This window comes from Puma concolor, chromosome A1, assembly GCF_028749965.1.
Source record: "Puma concolor isolate L17-30 chromosome A1, mPumCon1.1.hap2, whole genome shotgun sequence".
Classification (NCBI taxonomy): Eukaryota; Metazoa; Chordata; class Mammalia; order Carnivora; family Felidae; genus Puma; species Puma concolor.
In genome coordinates, this window is record NC_141667.1 from 150,561,859 (window position 1) to 150,579,054 (window position 17,196).

General features: G+C 48.1%; 1 protein-coding gene across 2 annotated transcripts in view; it reads right to left on the minus strand.

Moving 5' to 3' along the window:
- The window catches only part of TBC1D9B (TBC1 domain family member 9B), a 46,176-nt gene that overhangs the window by 12,938 nt on the left and 16,042 nt on the right, over positions 1-17,196 (minus strand). For both annotated transcript variants that reach the window (XM_086706387.1, XM_086706377.1), the window contains exons 7-10: positions 14,934-15,146; positions 1,940-2,101; positions 1,499-1,649; positions 793-1,007 (exon numbers count right to left, since the gene is read on the minus strand). In XM_086706387.1, coding sequence (XP_086562513.1) covers positions 793-1,007; positions 1,499-1,649; positions 1,940-2,101; positions 14,934-15,146 — 741 coding nt within the window. The remainder of the gene's footprint in view (positions 1-792; positions 1,008-1,498; positions 1,650-1,939; positions 2,102-14,933; positions 15,147-17,196) is intronic.

The window sequence follows — 17,196 nt, forward strand, 5'->3', positions numbered from 1 at the left end:
AAAATGGTGCAGCTGCTGGGAAACACTATGGCAATCCCTAAAAAAAAAAATTAAAGGTAGAATTACCATTCGACCCAGCAATTTCACTTCTGGGTATACACACAAAAGAAATGAAAGCAGGGACAGGAACAGATACTGCACACGCATGCTCACGGCGCATTATTCACAATAGCCAGAAGGCAGAAGCAAACCCAGCGTCTGTGTACAGATGGATGGATGGACCAAGTACGATATATACACAGAATGAATATTATTCAGCCTCCAAAAGGAAGGAAATTCTGACATGTGATACAACACAGATGAACCTTGAGGACCCTGTGCGAACGAAGCCAGCCACGGAACGACAAACAGCGTGTGACTGCATTCAGATGAGGCACTTAGAGAGGGCAAATCCATCGAGACGTAAAGAAGAAGGGGGGCTGCCAGGGAGGTTGTTTTCAGGAGTACACAGCTTCAGTTTTGCAAGATGAGAAGAGTTTTGGAGATGGATGGTGGGGATGGTTGCACAATGACACACTTCACGCCACTGAAGCGTATGCTTAACACGTTGTTTACATTTTACCACAAACACTAAACAGTCAAATGCTCCAGGACCCAGGCCAGGGCACACAGGAGAGCGAGCAATTAATACTGTTTCTAATTACACCTCTATCTGTGATCGGGCTTTTCCCGGGGGGTCAGGGGGCACAGTCACAGTCTGTGAGGCCATCGCTAAGGCCCAGGGTGCCAGGCTCTGCTTGTAGGAGCTGCTGGTGAGAGATGTGGTCTCTGGGCCTGGCCAATCCCCTTTACCTGACAGTAGCCGATGGTGGGGTTTCGGAAAGCGTAGGCGGTCAGCACCCGCCGGAGAGCAGCGATCCCGAGCTCGTTCTGGAAGGCGGGGTGCTCAGGCATGGAGCGGTGGAGATCTCGCTCAATCTCCTCTGTGGCCAGGCTGTACTTCCCTGTGGACTTCTCCACCAGCTCCTCGTAGTAGCCAGGGTGAGTCACCATCTCATTCCAGGCCCCTGTGGAGACACAGCTGCCAGCTGTCTCTCTCTCCTCCTCCTCCCCTCCTGAGACCGTGGGGGCAGTGACAGGGCAGGATGGAGATGTCAATGCACCACAGAAGAGAAGTGGAACTCTGGGGTCCGTTAAGAGGGGTGAGACAAAGGTTCCCTTGTGACTGCTCCTGGGAGGGGTTATCCCCACCAGAGTTTAAACAGCATTCTCATGAAACTGTCCAAGTGGCCAAGGAGAGTATATGCTGTCAGGGCCTGTCCCAAGGAAAGGAGGCCTCAGGGGACCTGCCTCTCACTGCAAGTGGGAAGGTACCAGCCGGGAGACGGCACCCTGTCCTTGGTGTCTGCTCCCCACGGTGGCTTTCCTGACGTGGGCCCCTCACAGACGAGAGCCCCCTTTCGGCCTTGTAAAGGGCTGGCCGTTCCCGCCTGGCTGACTCAGTGGAGCTCTCGTGCAGGGGCCCCCGAGGATCCGGGCCGAAGCTGGGGCAGCTCACCAGAGAAGAGGAGCCACAGCTCTCCCCGGAGGCTCTCGGGGATGCCTTTCAGCACCAGCTCCCGCGTTCTGGCCGTGCGGTACATGCACATACCACGCCCGTACTCAAAGAAGTGAATGTTCCACGACTCCTCTTTCATCTTCTCCTTAGCCTGGGGGAGAAGCAGATGGGGTCTGTGAGCACCAGTCAGCCGGGGGCTGAGGTGCAGGTGTTGGGCCCTCCTCCATCTAGAATGAAGATTTACAAGGGCTCCTGATAAAAATGCCGAGGGCCCAGGCTGGGCTTGGCACAGCACCAGCCGCAGGCATCAGGGAAATGAACCTCCCTGCAGAGGCCTAGAGACTGTGGTGACCAGCTGTGCCCCTTGGGTTAGGCAGGATGTCCCTGGACTCCTCCCAGGCCTGGGTCCTACATGGCAGTGGAGTCCATGCTCTGGCTCACCCCCTTGGCCCCCAGGTCCTCCATGGGCGAATTTCTCTGGAAGAGTTTGAGCAGACCCTGGGAAGAGGTCGGTGCATCCTGCACGCTGGAGCTTTGGCGGCCACCAAGGGGTGTGGAGGGGCTGGTGAGCTGATCTGACGCCTTTGGAGGAGCTGGGCAAGGCTGAAAAACACAACACAGAAGGGAAGGCACCCAGTGAGTGAGCCCCTTGTGGGGCCTCTGACTTGCACGTCAGTCACAAGTGCTGGCTGCTGGACTGAGGTGGGTGGGAAGTATGGGCAGAGAAGCACCAGGTCTGGCCGAGCAGGAGGCCATGCTGTGGCCCAGCAGGACATCCACGCTGTCTTCCCTTCACCAAGCCCTTTCACAGTGGCTGATCTCTTAGGGGAAGGGTCCTAAGGCCCATGCTGCCAGGCCTTCTCTGAGGTCAGGGCCCTGAGCCCCTGTGTGCCCCTCAAGGGCCTGGTTGGTGGTGCTTGTTGCTCCCTGGGGCACCTTCCTCACTCCAGCCTCTGGGGTATAGACCCTGCTGAAGGGGTAAGTACATCTGCCCAGATTGTCCCATAGTAGTGCTGCCCGACGTTTGAGCACACGGCCCCTGGTCACAGGGATCAGCTCACGCTGGGACTGTCAAGAAAGTGCAGTGGGTTCCATGGAGCCCAGGCGAGGAGTCATACAGGGAAAGTGGAGCAGAGGCAGGGCGACACTGGGGCCAGGTCGGCCAGCACAGTCCTGACCTGATGGCCCGGCCTGCCCTTTCCAGATCGCCAGAGTCCTGATTGAGGCCATCCCTTCTGCGTGTGCCCTTGATGACTGCCAATTGAGGGAAGGAGCCCTCTCCTGTCCTCTCTCCCTCAGGCGACCTGTCTACTGTGCCCTCAAGGTCCCCTCAAAGAAGAAGGGGCTTCTGGAGGGCTGGTTGTTGCCCCCAAAGCTCCCTGCTTCTGTCTTCCTCTGGTCCACATGTCTAGCGTGTGGTGCAGTCTTCAGTGGCCACACCACCTCTTTGCTCTGGACACCTATGCCAGCTTGAGGCTGGGTTCTCCTCACCGGTATGCAGTGGCTTCCAGCACACTAGGACTGGGTGTGTGTGAGGAGGAGTCTCGATCTCTGCCACGGGGTACATCCCCCACAGGGGCTAACCAGGAACAGGGCCTTATGTTAGAAGAGGGCCTCCTCCATGTAGGAGCCTGGCAATCCACTTTCCCACTGCACAGAGAGCCAAAGGGCAAGAGAAATGGACCCTGGTGTGGTTCTGGGAACGTCCCAGGGTGGAGGGCAACGTGGGGCTGGCAGCAGGGAAGGGAGGCATCGGGGATGAAGGTCTGCAGGAGAACCCTAACCTTCAGAGCTCTTCCCCTGGTTTTCTGGAACCCCTCCCCAGGCAAACCTATCTCCTCAGGGAAGCACCGGCAGCGGGTGACACCTGACATCTGCCCCCTGCTTGTCCACTGTTCAGCCTGCAGGGACCTGAATTCCAGGTGAGCTTGATGTAATGGCCTGTGCTTATCTTGTCCCCTGGCCCAGGGGGTCAGGTGGTCCAGAGCTGGCGCCCATTCTGTCTATTCTCCCCTCAGCTTCCTCCCTGAGCACCTGCTGGTGGGAACAACACTGCTCTTAGGTGGACACATGTCACTGGCTCCCCTCTTGCCAGTAGCAGCTCCCCATTAAAAATTTTTTTAAAAATGTTTATTCGTTTTTGAGAGAGAAAGAGACAGACAGAGCATGAGTTGGGGAGGGGCAGAGACAGAGGGAGACACAGAATCTGAAGCAGGTTCCAGACTCCGAGCTGTTAGCACAGAGTCCAATGCGGGGCTCGAACCCATGAACCCTGAGATCATGACCTGAGCTGAAGTCGGACACTTAACCAACTGAGCCACCCAGGCACCCCAGCATGTGGGGGGCACATCTCTCTTCCCTCTGGGCCCCACACCCAATGGGCTCCACCAAGAACTGGGGTGATGGCCCTGAACTAATCAGCATTTCCTGCCCCTGGGCTCAGGGTGGGTTGAAGGCACTGCATCACCCAGGCGCCACCAAGGAAATGCTGTGGTGACCACAGGGAATGTCAGGAGGAGCCAAGGAGGATGCAGGGCTGCTGCCAGCATCCTGGTCTATACACCACCTGGGAACATTGCCCTCTTGGCAGAAAGCCCAGTCCAATGGGGAGAGTCCTCTCTGGGGATAGGCGGCTGACTGCATGGACTTCTTGGCTTGTGAGCCAGTAAGCTCCTCCTCTGTGTGTCATGCTCCAGTCTGGGTCCTGTTGTCTGTGACCCCCCTGCCATGGTCCCATCCACCAAGTGGCAGGGGTAGGGGTGCTGGATGGCTTCCTGCAGTACCTCACTCACTGTCTCTGTGTTCCCTGTAAGAAAACCCTCTTCTTGGCTGTGGTGATGGTTTCACAAGGAATACATGTTAAACTCACCAAACTGTATTCTTTGGATATATATGGCATGTTGTATGTCAATTTTACCCCAGAGGTGCTGTTTTTAATAAAGACGGAAAAAAGGAAAAAAAAAAAAAAAAAAAAAAAAAAAAAGAAGAGAACTCTGCTAGGTTCCCATTCACAGTGCATCCTTCTGCCCCTGGCTGATTTCAGAAATTCAGAAATAGGGGCACCTGGGTGGCTCAGCTGGTTAAGTGTCTGACTCGTGGTTTCAGCTCAGGTCATGATCTCACAGCTTCGTGGGTTTGAGCTCCACATCGCAGCACAGAGCCTGCTTGGGATTCTCTCTCTTCCTCTCTCTCCACCCCTCCCCCACTTGTGCTCTGTCTCAAAATAAATAAACTTAAAAAAATAAAAAGAAATTCAGAAATAAACTTTCATGACAAATCGCTCAAACCACAGGGTACAACCCCAGTCCAGACCAACAGAACCCTAATATAGAGATTCTGCTTCCTGCCTGAGGTTCCCCAAAGGGACCAGGACTGCGAATGGACTTGTAGGCCACAGAGCACCTCAGAGGATCAAACTCTCAGTGCCAGAAAAAGAGACGGACTCAAGGTTGTGGTCTTGGCAATGACCGTCCTGTGTGACAGTCACCAGAGCCACAGTGAGCTCACAGGCCGTGATGCCTGGGAGTCCTGTGTTTTCCTAGGCTAGTCCCTCCCCTTCCTGCAGCTGACCACCTCACACATTCCAGTGCAAATCTCGGGAGCCACCTGCCCGCCTCACTTCCTCTGAATCAAATCTCAAACCTCTGGCCTCCTGTTTAACTGACCGAGGAGCAATCTGAAATCCATTACAGCCACGCCTACCAGCCAGCCTTCCTGCATGTGTGGCCTCACAGGCAGGCCAGGTCTGGCCCCCTCCATTCTGGCTCCGAATCTCACCCCTCCACCTCCAGGACCTTCCTCTAGGCAACTGGATGTAGCCAGAGCTGGCCCCACAGACCCTCCTATGTGCCTCAACTGGGTGGTGCTCACACGTTGTGTTCACTGAGCTATCACTTACGATCTGCGCTTTTTAGAGTATGTGTGTTATGCTCCAACTGAAAAGTGACCTCTTATTCTTAGCTTTTATACAAAATTCTCAAAAGAGTTGTTTAAACTCACTGTATCCTTTCCCCCTCAAGTTTTTTTTTTTTTTTTTCCTAGAAAGTGTGCCTTTATGTTCTAATACCCACCTTTATAATAATATCTTTATCTAGTACCCTGGTCCTTTCTTTCTAGACCCTGTTGACTCCCTGCTATGGGCAATACTGAAATTAGTGAGTAACCCTTTCCTCCCCTCCCTCCTCTCTTTCACTGCCAACATACAGTGATTTACTTTCACTCTTAGTTAACGAGGCAAGCAATGAGCTTTTTCTACTTTCCAGGTCTTCTTACCTCATGTTTTCATTGTACTGTTTCTTGTCAGAGCATAGAAAATGTACACAGTGTCTGTCAATTTCATTCTCATTTGCTAGTCTGGTTTCTACAAATGCATTCAACGTGCCCACCAGACTTTCAGTCAAAGCTTCTCCAAACGTCTCTGGGTTGTCTGAACATTGTTCTTAATTAGATTCTTCAAGAGCTGGTATATTTCTTAAATTCCTACATATTCTTTACTTACTGCCTGAACCTCAGTTTGCCAGATAGAAAATCTGTGAGGCATAATTTTTATTAAAAATTGTATATCTTAGAGGTGTTACTTAGAGGTGTTTGTATAAAATGTTATCTGAAAGTCTGATCCCAGGGGCACCTGGGTGGCTCAGTCAGTTAAGCATCCTTCTGACTTTTGATTTTGGCTCAGGTCATGATTTTACAGTTCGTGAGATCAAGCCCTGCATCGTGCTCTGCACTGAGAGTGAGAAGCCTGCTTGGGATTCTCTCTCTCTCTCTCTCTCTCTCTCTCTCTTTCTGCCACTGCCCCCCGCTCAACGCTCTTTTTCTTTCTCTCAAAATAAATAAACATTAAAAAAAGAAATAAAAGTCTGATCCCAGTCTGATTTTATTCTTTCATAAATGACTTGGTCTTTTTGGATTGGTTGTCCTCCCAATTTTTTCAAATCTTTATTTTTTATTAATGTTTATTTATTTTTGAGAGAGAGAGAGAGAGAGAGCGAGCACAGGGTAACAGCAGAGAGAGGGGGAGACACAGAATCTGAAGCGGGCTCCAGGCTCTGAGCTGTCCGCACAGAGCCTGACGTAGGGCTTTAACTCATGAGCCATGACACGAAGACCTGAGCCAAAGTCAGGAGCTTAACTGACTGCGCCACCCACGTGCCCCTCAAATCTTTAGTTTTTACCATGTTCTGTAACAATTATTGGCTATTGTGTACTGGTTTTCCCAGTCGTACAACAGGCCCTTCCACTGTGCACATTCAAGTCTTTTTATTCTCAGAAAAGTTTTCGTGACTGGTAGTTTCTATCAGTTGTTATTTTATCTATGCTCTTTGGTTTTCAGTTCCAGGGACCTACATTAAACATAAGTTGGATCTTCTTTGCCTGACTTCTATACTATGGCTTTTGGCTATTTTTTTCTCTTTCTTCACTTGTTTTGCCCTCCTGACCCCCAACCCTCCCTTATCCTTTGATATCTATTCATTGTTGTGTTCTCCTTGTGCAATACTTATTTTTCTTCCTTTCTTATTTTTTAAATTTTATTTATTTATTTATTTATTTATTTATTTATTTATTTATTCAATATATGAAATTTATTGTCAAATTGGTTTCCATACAACACCCAGTGCTCATCCCAAAAGGTGCCCTCCTCAATACCCATCATCCACCCTCCCCTCCCTCCCACCCCCCATCAACCCCTCAGTTTGTTCTCAGTTTTTAAGAGACTCTTATGCTTCCTTTCTTTTTTTAAGTAGGCTCCACACCCAGCATGGAGCCTGATGCAGGGCTTGAACTCATGACCCTAAGATCAAGACCTGAGCTGACCTCAAGAGTCAGACACTTAACTGAGCCACCCAGACGCCCCTGTCTTTTTGTATGTGACACTATTTCTGAAATATTTCTGTAGTTTTTTTCTAATTCTTTTCTGACTCTTGTCAACTCTCTTTTCTTTTGACTGGTCACTTTGTTTCTGAGCTTTCTAAAAGTTCTATTTATACCATTCTTCAGTAGTTTCTGTCATTTCTAATTCTTTAAAAAAATTTTTTTTTAACGTTTATTTATTTTTGAGACACAGAGAGACAGAGCATGAATAGGGGAGGGGCAGAGACAGAGGGAGACACAGAATCTGAAACGGGCTCCAGGCTCTGAGCTGTCAGCACAGAGCCCGACGCGGGGCTCGAACTCACGGACCATGAGATCATGACCTGAGCCGAAGTCAGACGCCTAACCGACTGAGCCACCCAGGCGCCCCTCTAATTCTTTTTAGATCATTTTGAAATATTAGGGTACAGTTTTCATCTGCCTTGGAGGGATACTGTTCTGATGTGTTTTCATTGTCTGTGGAAGGTTATTTGGTTCATTTCCCCCCCAATTATACCTTTGTATGGAGTGCAATCACAATCTTCTGGTGCTTGTGTTTAAATGATATAGATTCTTCTGCACTTTCAGGAGGATGTCATACATGTCAGGGAGATGTGGGTCCGGGTAGCTTTCTGCACTGAGCCGTTAGTGGGGTCCATCTTCTGCTGTACCTCTCTGTGGAGCCCTCTCCCTTTAGGACTTCCTGATCCATCTCCGCTACTGTCAGAGGCTTCTCTCTGTTTTACCCCCTGGGTTCCTGCCCTGCTCTGTCCCAGGTCTGAGGGAGGGCTCTTTCTTCTTGGGAGTTATCATTGGTGTTTCAGATCCTTTACTGCCTCAGCACAGCTGCTGACTCTATATCCAGTTAGAATAATGCTACCGTTGGTGGTTTGACCCCATCTACTTGTAGCTAACCCTTCCACCTGCTTTTGTTGAAAACAAAACTTCCACTCTTAAAGTTGGTCTGGGCCTTTTCCTGAGGAAACTTGGTAAGATTTAGAAGTGACCCTGCTCCCGTCACCTTGTGCCAGTTAAAGGCCACTCCAGTCAGGCTTTTCTTCCTGTCTTTCCACTGAGCAACTCTCGTCAAGGCCACTATGACCTCTGTTTGTTCTCTTCAGTAGTCTGTTCTTAGTGTTCGTTATGCTTGACGTCGCACTTCATACACCCTAAACTGAATTCTTCCAATTTTGCTCTTCCTGCATCTTCCCCAGGTCCTTAAATGGTGGCTTTATTCTCTAAGCTGCACAGTCAATGCTACAGCATCATTTCTTTGTAACCCCCCCTCTTTCTCCCATACCCAGTATCAAACCCAAAAGTTTAACCTCAGATCTACTTCCAAAACGTATGTGATATACAAACACTGAACAATCCAAAAAGGAAATCAAGAAAACAATTCCATTTCTGACAACATGGAAAAGAATAAAGTGCTTAGGGATAAACCTAGTCAAGGAGGTGAAAGACTTGTTGGCTGAAAACTACAAAATCTTGCTGAAAGAAATTAACGAAGGCATAAAATAAACAAAGACATTTTGTGGTCGTGGATTAGGGGAAATAAGATTAAGATGTCAATACTCCCCAAAGTGATCTACAGATTCAGTGCAATCCTCATCAAAACCCCAATGACTTTTTTTTTTAATTTTTAATTTTTTTAAAGGTTTTTATTCATTTTTTGAGAGACAGAGAGAGACAGAGCGCAAGCAGGGAAGGGGCAGAGAGCGACAGAGACACAGAATCTGAAGCAGGCTCCAGGTTCTGAGCTGTCAGCACAGAGCCCAACGTGGGGCTCAAACCCACAAACCGCAAGATCATGACCTGAGCCGAAGTCGGCCGCTTAACCGACTGAGCCACCCAGGTGCCACCCTCCCCCAATGACTTTTATGCAGAAAAAAAAAATCTAGTAAAATTCATATGGAATCTCAAGGGCAGGACCACAAAAAGCCATAACAATAGCCAGAGAGAATGAAGTTGGAGGTTTCATACTTCCTGATTGAAAAATTTACTATAAAGCAGGGGCACCTGGGTAGCTCAGTTGGTTAAGCATCTGACTCTTGATATCGGCTCAGGTCATGATCTCACAGTTGTGGGATGGAGCCTCGGGTCAGGCTCTGTGTTGACAGTGCAGAGCCTGCTTGGGATCCTCTCTTTCCTGCTTACTCTGCTTCTGCATCCTCTCTTTCAAAATAAATAAACATTAAAAAAATTACTATAAAGCAATAGTTAAAACAATGTGGTACTGGCATAAAGACATATAGATTAATGGAACAGAACTGAAAGCCCAGAACTGAACCCTCGAATATATGGTCAAATGATGTGTGACAAGGGTGCCAAGACTGTTCAAGGGGAACAGGTTAAGTTTTTATTGCAAATGGTGCTGAGAACTGGATATTCACATGCAAAATGATGAAGCTGGACCCTTACCTCACACCATACATGAAAATTCACTAAAAACTGGAGCACAGACCTAAATGCAAGAGCTAAGCCAAAAAACTCTTAGAACAAAACACAGAGAAAAAGCTTCATGACATTGGATTGGCAATTATTTTTTGGATATGACATCAAAAGTGCAAGAAATAAATGAAAAATAGATAAACTGGACTACATAAAAATTTAGAACTTCTGTGTATCAAAAGGCATAATAATCAAAATGAGAAAACAACCCATGGAATGAGAGAAAATGTTTGCAAATTATGTATCTGATGGGTCAATATGCAGAATATATAGATAACTTCTCTAACTTGACTACAAACAACCCAATTTTAAAAAAGGTGAAGAAGGGCTTGAATAGACATTTTTCATAGAGGCTAAACAAATGGCCAGTAAGACATGAAAAGATGCTCGGTATCACTAATCACTGGGGAAATGCAAACCCAAAGTTCAATGAGATACCACTTCACATCCATTAGAAAACTCAGAAAATAACAAGCATTGGCATGGATGGGGAGAAACTGGAGCCCTTGGGCATTGCTGGTGGGAATGTAAAATGGTAGAGTCATTGTGGAAAAAGGTATGGCAAGTCCTCAAAACATTAAACACTGAATTACCCATTGACTTCTTCCCAGCAATTCAACTTCTGGGTATATCCGTATGAACTGAAAGCAGGGTCTTGAAGAAATATTTGCACACCCACATTCACAGCAGCATTACACAATAGCCAAAGGGTGGAAGGAAACCAAGTGTCCATCAAAAGATGAATGGCTAAGCAACCATGGTATAAACATACAATGGGATATTATTCAGCCTTAAAGAGGAAGGAAATTCTGACATGTGCTACCATGAGGATGAACCTTGAGGACATTATATTAATAAGATCAGCCAGTCACAAAAGGAACTCTTATAAGACGCACCTTGGGCAGTCAAGTTCGTAGGAACAGAAAGGGGAGTGGTAGTTCCCAGAGGTGGCAGGGAAGGGGGATAGGGAGTGAGTGTTTCAGTTCTGCAAGACGGAAAGAGTTGATGGACAGATGGGGGTGGTGGTGATGGTTACACAAGATGTGAATGTACTTCACACCACTGAACTGTACACTTAAAAATGGTTAAGATGGTGGGGTGCCTGGGTGTCCCAATCAGTTAAACGTCCAACTTCAGCTCAGGTCATGATCTCACAGTTCGTGAGTTCAAGCCCCAAGTCAGGTTCTGCAGTGACAGCTTGGAGCCTGATTGGGATTCTTTGTCTCCCGCTCTCTCTGCCCCTCCCCCACTCACACTATCTTTGTCTCTCTCAAAATAAATAAATAAACTTAAAAAAATGGGTAAGGGGTGCCAGGGTGGCTCAGTCGGTTAAGTGGCCAACTCTGGCTCAGGTCATGATCTCACAGTTCACAAGTTCAAGCCCCATGTCAGGCTCTGTGTGGACAGCTTGGAGTCTGGAGTTTGCTTTGGATTCTGTGTCTCCCTCTCTCTCTGCCTCTCCCCGGCTTGTGCTCTCTCTCTCAAAAATAAACATTAAAAAAATTTTTTTTAAAAATGGTTAACATGGTGATTTTTAGGTGATGTGTCTTTTACCACAATTGAAAAACAAAAAAGTACACCCTGAATTTGACCACCTCTTACCAGCTCCACTGCTACCTCCCTCGACCATGGCTCTATTGTCCCACGTCCTGACTACTGTAACAGCCTTCCAACTCTGCTTCTGTTTTCGCCACTCTCTAGTCCAGGAGACACAGAATGAGAGCAGTGTGGGTAATTTAACACAGTCTAGGAGCCATATTAAAAAGCGTGAGAGAAATTGGTGAGATAAGTGTTAGCAACATATTTTATTTGATCCAATATAGCCAATATATGATTATTCCAACATAGAATTCATAGAAAAGGTTACTGAGATCTCTTTTCATTGCAAATCTTCAACCTCTGGTGTCTAGTTTATGCTCATGGCATGTTTGGATTTGGACTAGCCGCATTTTAAGGGCTCAAGAGCCACGTGTGGCTTCTGTACTGAGGAGCTGCACCTCTAACCTGTTCCCAACACAAGGCGCCACACTAGTTCTGTGAAAGCATGCACAGATTGTGTCGCTCCTCTGGTCAGAATGTGCTGACAGCTTCCCGTATTACTGAGTCAATGCTAACGTGCTTAGAGTCAAGGCTTCCATGCTCTGGCTTCCTGCCTCCTCTCTAACCTCACTTTCCACACTGGTCTTCGCTTGTCTCTGTAGCCTGTGCCAAGCTCAATCCCACTTCCGGGTCTTTGCACCTGCTATGTCCTCTGCCTCCAACACTCTTTCCCCAGATACTTCATGGCTTGTTCCCTTCTTTCAAGCTTCTGCTTAAATGCCATGTGATTGGAGCTCCTCCTTTGTTTGCTTATTGTCTGTTTCTCTCATTAGAATATGAACTTTGTCTAATCTGTTCACTGCTCTATTCCCAGTGCATAGAATAGCACCTGGCACCTGATAGAAATGCAATAAAAATGTGTTGGATGAATGATGACCATTTAGAAGGGGCCAGGGGCCTGTGCTTACTCTGGCCCGGCAGCCCTGTCCTTTGTGGTGCTGGGCCTCATGAAGGCAGCTCAACATGCTTGCTCATGTCCCTTTCCACTCAACCTAAACTTACTCTTCCCTTGAAATCCCAGATCAAGCCCAACTTCCTCTAAGAAACCTTTCTGAATGTTTCTAATGAACAGGTTCTGTCTGGCCCCTTCCCATCCATTCCTTACCTGCTTAATAACTTACTGAGCATTGATTACAGGGGTGGAAAATTTAAAGGTCTCTGTGGGCCAGACCAGGTGGGGGCTCTAGGGAGCTGAAGGCCATGTGCTACCTCTTGGCTCCAATGCCACCTGGTGGGAATGTGAGCGCTGTCACACCAGGGCCGCAGATTTTTCCAGAGAAGCCAAATATGTGGATTTTTATATGGACTCTTCTAGTCTTGAAGTGTTTTCACAAACTCAGATTGACCCACAGCACACACATCTTGTCATACCAGGAAGCAGGCAAAAATAACCAGGGTTGTGTCAAAAGGGCGCAAATGTGAACCTCAGTGGGCTCTCTCTGGTCACAGATGGACTGAGGATAATAACTGTCATGGATTGAAACATATCAAGGCGCCCAAATCTGTAAGTTCATAATTACACTACAAAATAGACATAACAAATGACATGATCACATCTGGAGGATGCTAGGGAACTGACTCATCATTTGAAAAACTGGTGAATAAAAAAAAGGAAGGCTACAAGGTTTACTCTGCCTTTCCTATGCGAACTGTGCCTCAAGTAACTAGGTAGTTGATGAGGGGGCTCCTCTCAATATGGAAGTATTCCAGCTAATAAACAGAAGGAATGGTAGTAGTAGAGTGCCACCATCTTGCAATCCCTGATGAGTTACCAGATCTATACAGGGCTCGACAGTGACTGATAATGGCACATAACACAATGACCAGGTATTAATATAGCTCTTGGTGGAAGTATGTAGCTCCTCAATCACCCCACGTACAAGTAGATCTGCCCCCTAAACACACAAACAACTGAACCTGAATCTGATCTGGATCTCACTATCCAACTACCAACTGACAGAAAATAGGGGACAAAGGGACACATCAGGAAAAGCACAAATGACCCAATTCCTTCAACAAAACACTGCAAGAAAAATGAGAGAGCAGAAGTCTACAGATAAAAAGGAATTTAAGAGACGTATCAATTGATCGCATGTGACCTATCTGTACTTCAACGCAAACGATCGAATAGTAAAAAGTTTGGGGAAACGTGAATACAAATGCAGTTGACCACTGAGCAACACGAGTTCCAACTGCACGGCCTCACTCACACACGGATCTTTTGGATAAATACAGTATTGTAAATGTATTCTCCTTTCCTTATGATCCTCCTCGTCTTCCTCTTTTTTTTTTTTTTTAAAGGTTTTACTTTTAAATAATCTCTATCCCAACGTGGGGCTCAAACTCACAACCCTGAGATCAAATTGCATGCTCCAACAACTGGGCCAGCCAGGCGCCCCTCCTTATGATCTTAATGACACTTTCTTTTCTCTTATGTTATTGTAAAAATGCAGTATATAATACATATGTAGATAACATACAAAGCATATGTTAATCAACTGTTTATGTTATTTGTAAGGCATCTAGTCAACAATAGGCTGTTAGTAGTTAAGTTTTTGAGGAGTCAAAGGTTATACGTGGATTTCTGACTGTGTGAGGGGTCAATGCCCCTAACCTTTGCATTGTTCAAGGTTCAACTGTCTTTGTTTTTTTTTTTATGTTTATTTATTTTCAAGAGAGTGCCAGAGAGAGAGAGAGAGAGACGGGGACAGAGGATCCGAAGCAGGCTCTGCACTGACAGCAGTGAGCCTGATATGGGGCCTGACCCCACGGACCGTGAGATCATGACCTGAGCCGAAGTTGGGACACTCAACCAACTGAGCAACTCAGGCGCCCCTCAACTGTCTTTGATATTAAGGAATTATTGTTAATTTTGTTGGTGTAATAATGATATTGAAGGTAAGTCTTTAAAAAGGAGGCCTTGGGCACCTGGGTGGCTCAGTTGGTTAAGCACCTGACTCTTGATTTTGGCTCAGGTCATGATCTCATGGTTTGTGAGTTTGAGCCCCACATCATGCTCTGTGCTGACAGCATGGTACCTGCTTGGGATTCTTTCTTTCCCCCACTTTCTGCCTCTCCCCCACTCGCAATCTCTCTCAAAATAAATAAACTTAAAAAAATAAAAATAGATGAAAAGGAGGTCTCTCCCTGTAAAAATCCCTGAAAGATTGACAGAAGAATACCAGTAAATAAACCCATGCTGGATAGGCCTTGATAGTGTAGCAAAAGTTCCTCACGGATGGAAATGAGGTTGGCTGGTCAAGCCAGGGAAGGTTTCTTATGTGGAATGGGACTTGGCGCAGACAGGTGAGGCTCAGAGGACTGGGGGGTGTGGTGGGGTGCAGAGAGGCCTGTGAGGTCAGGCAGTGTGTGGCTGGGATACCGGGATGGGTGCTAGATTAGGCTCTCCATCCTGCACCCAGAGGGTGCCCTCCCCACCTGAGGCCACAACAGGCACCATAAGATCAGACTCCAGCATGGAGGCCCTGGCCCTGGCCCCGATCCCCACCTCACAGCTCCCAAGGGGCCCTCTTACCTCTGGGGCCGGCTCCACAGTGCTGGCTTTTCTTCCCACTCCACTGCCGCCCGGCTGCTTGGATGGCATCTTCTGGAGGAAGTCAGAGATCCTCTGAACTAAAAAATCACGGTCTTTCAGGTTGGCGAACAAGAAGGTCATTTTGCTCTTGGTGCTAATGGACAGAGGACTGGGCAGGACACTGGAGCTGTCAGCTTTTTCAACAATAGTCACCTGAGAAGGCAAAAAAAAAAAACAAACCCCAACCTATTAGGCATCTGTGTCTTGGGATAGAAAGCTGAACAGTTTTGTACGTCTGAGACACAGCGGCCTCACCTAGTTCTCTCCTGGCCAGGGCGCTGTGAGGGGTCAGGGGAACTCTCTGGGCCCCACTGCATCCATATGTGGACTCTGCTGCTTGCTAACATGTGACTCTGAGCAAGTTACATGCACATCTAAGCCTTGTTTCCCCCAGTTGATGCGGACGCGAGCATATCAGCCTTGCAGGGCTGTCATGAGAATGATGATGCAGAATGAAAGGTGCTCAGCCCAGCTGCTGGTCCATTTGATTTCCCAAAGATGTCCGGTTACTCTCTTACTCTAAAGCACAGTGAGTGGCCCTGCTTGCACTTGCTGACAGTGTGTCCTGGGTCCAGCTCTGACCTTGAGGCGTGTGGACAGAGCATCACAGGTGTGGAAGGTGCAAAAAGGACTTTGAAGGGATGCCTCTGCAGAGCCTGCAGCCCAGGGGCTGGACTATGGACATGTAGGTGAAGCATAGTTCTCACAGGTGAGTAGGGACCAAAGGGTGAGCTAGGACTCCATCAGGCTGCTTCGTGCTGAAGGCACCTCCAGGGAGGTACAGGGAGGTAGCAACTGAGGTTGAGAACTGGTAGAGCCAGGGGAGGAACTGGGGCAGACATCAGGGCAGAATTCCCAGCGAACACCCTGAGGAAGGGATGGGACCAGCTTGACAAACAAGGAAAGGCTGGAGAAGCTGGGGCAAGAGTGAGGACGAGAGGGATGTGTGAGTGTGTATTATGTGTGCATGTGTATGTATGTGTGCAAATGTACGTGTAGGAGTGCACACATGTGTTATGGTGTGTATTTATGTATGTATGTATGTGTAGGTATGTGCATGAATGCATATAGGGGTGGTAATGTGTACATGTATCTACATGCGTGCAAGATGTGTGTGAGCGTGTGCGTGTGTGTGGTATATGTGCAGATGCATGTGGGTGTGTGTATGGTGTGTGTATATGTGGATAAGTATGTGTGCAGATGCATATGAGTGTGTGTTTGTGTGTGTGAGCACATCTGCATGCATGTAAGCTAAGACCTAAAAAGGAGTGAATGGTTCACTAAAGGTCCACAGGTCACAGCAGGCAGCTGGGGACTCTTCTAATCACAGGAGATGCTGGACGAGCCGGGGCAGGGCACTGACATGCTGTGGGAGGAGGGGACTAATGGGGTTCAGTGCAGGCAGCACCCTCCTGAGGAGGTGGCTGTGGAGAGGAAGGGACGTGCTATGGTTGGGATGCGGGAACAAGGCCAGGTCAGGAGCAAGGACGGCTCCTGCTTCTGAGCTGAGCAGATGGACGGATGGACGGAATGCTGCTTCCCAAGGCTGCAACAGGAAGAGCATGTTTGGAGGGTGGGTGCAGAGTCAAGAGCCTACTGGGTGTGGGCACACAGCATGCTCTGAGTGGAAGGCCCTGTGAAGTGCCCTGGTGGGTGCAAGGAGGATCATCAGCACCAGGCCGGGTCTGTCCAGACTAGCTGCGGGGCCAGTCCCATCCCAAGAGCCCCAGACAGTCTGCCCCCGCCTCAGCCAGAGCTCTCTGCCATCAGAAATGGCAGGATCAGGGGTGTCTGGGTGGCTCAGTTAATAGACCAATTCTCAGTTTTGGCTCAGGTCATGATTTCATAGCTCATGATTTTGAGGCCCACCTCAGGCTCTGCACTGACAGAGTGGAACCTGCTTGGGATTCTGTTTCTCTCTTTCAAAATAAAAAGTAAAACTTAAAAAAGAAAAAAAAGGTAGGATCATCAGGAGAAATAGAGCTGAGGCCTAAGGAGACCTCTGCACCCACCCCAGGTCTCAGGGCCAGGTCAGCACAGCGCCCAGGATAGACTCACGGGCCCAGTGCAAAAAGGGAACATGGGGTTAGGGGCTACCTGAGCCTTGAGCTTCTGGCTCTTTTGAGTCCTTTGCCTCTGACTTCCCTTGGGGAAACGAGGCGGCACATAGAACCCCCCACCCCTGCTCATAGCTGCACCTACA